The sequence below is a fragment of the Tetrahymena thermophila genome (genome assembly GCF_000189635.1).
Source record: "Tetrahymena thermophila SB210 genomic scaffold scf_8255489, whole genome shotgun sequence".
Taxonomy (NCBI): domain Eukaryota; phylum Ciliophora; class Oligohymenophorea; order Hymenostomatida; family Tetrahymenidae; genus Tetrahymena; species Tetrahymena thermophila.
Window position 1 is genome coordinate 1 of NW_002476924.1, and position 1188 is coordinate 1188.

At 21.0% G+C, this 1188-nt stretch overlaps 1 protein-coding gene across 1 annotated transcript; it reads left to right on the top strand. All coding sequences in view use genetic code 6, as the record gives it.

The window, feature by feature from the left end:
- Positions 1 to 103: 103 nt before the first annotated feature.
- On the top strand, positions 104 to 982 carry TTHERM_002653467 (hypothetical protein; the record flags this gene model as incomplete). Its single annotated transcript, XM_012795156.1, has 3 exons — positions 104 to 121; positions 177 to 393; positions 553 to 982. Coding segments are annotated over 3 exons (665 nt in total), but the record flags the coding sequence as incomplete, so codon positions are not given.
- Positions 983 to 1188: the final 206 nt, after the last annotated feature.

Consider the following 1188-nt stretch of genomic DNA (forward strand, 5'->3'; position numbering starts at 1 on the left):
AATGCTATTGGTAAATTATAATAATAATAATAAAAATTTTAGATTTTTATCTTCAAAATTAATTATTAAAGGTATATAAAAAGACACTTAATTATGCTTATAGATGGGATAACCTAAAGCAGTAAGTGTTAATTTTACATTCAATTTTTATATATTTATTTATATTCATAATAAAGATAATGTGTGCAGTTGAAAAATATTGTTTAGATCAAGCAACAAATACTTGCTAGTTAATCAATACAAAAAATGGGATGTGTATTGATAAAAATGGCTTTTGTGTATAAAATGGATCCTGTTTTAATTGTGAATTAAATTAATGCTTGTCTCAATCTAATAAAAATACATGTTAAGACCTTTTATAACCATCAATTACGTATTGCAAGGATAGCTAAGGTTGATTTTATTATAGATTATAAAAATGATATTTTCAAATTTAATTAAAAAGCATTAAATTTTAGTAAGTAGATAATTTTTTACCAAATTACCAAATAAAATTTTTTATCTAAATATTTTAATTAATTTATAAAATAACTTTATTTATCTAAAAATTAGGATTTTGTTAAAATCTAGATTCTGGCCTTTGCGATATCTGTCCTGATAATTATTGCTTTATTAATAAATTATGTTTAAATTATAAAAGTTTATTAAAGTTAATAAATAACGGATAGTGTTTTGAACAAATCAAAAAGTTAAAAACCTGTGTAATTTAAAATTTAAATGTACCAAACTAGAATGGAAATATGAATTGTATGAATAATTAAAGCTTTTGTTAAGATATATCAATTAATAATAATGAATGTTTATCTTGTCCTATGTACTTTATAAATCCAGGAGATTAAAAATGTTATAGTTTAGAATAAAAGTTAGAGCATTCACCTGATTCTTAATAAGTATACTTTGGAATGTAGTTGATTTATGTTAAATAAGACTGTTATGATTAAAATTTCTGCCTGGTAAATTAATCTCTCAAGTGTCCATAAGGGTATTATTATTATTATTATTATTTTTAAATTTACATTAAATTTATTATGTTAAATATAATAATTTAAAAATAAATTAGTTGTTATTCATGCAACTCTCTTTCTTTCTGTACTTAATGCATTGAAGGTTATTTTTTATACCAAGAATAGCAAACAAAATCAGTTTGCATAAAATGCTTCAACCACATAACCTCCTAAATTAGGATTA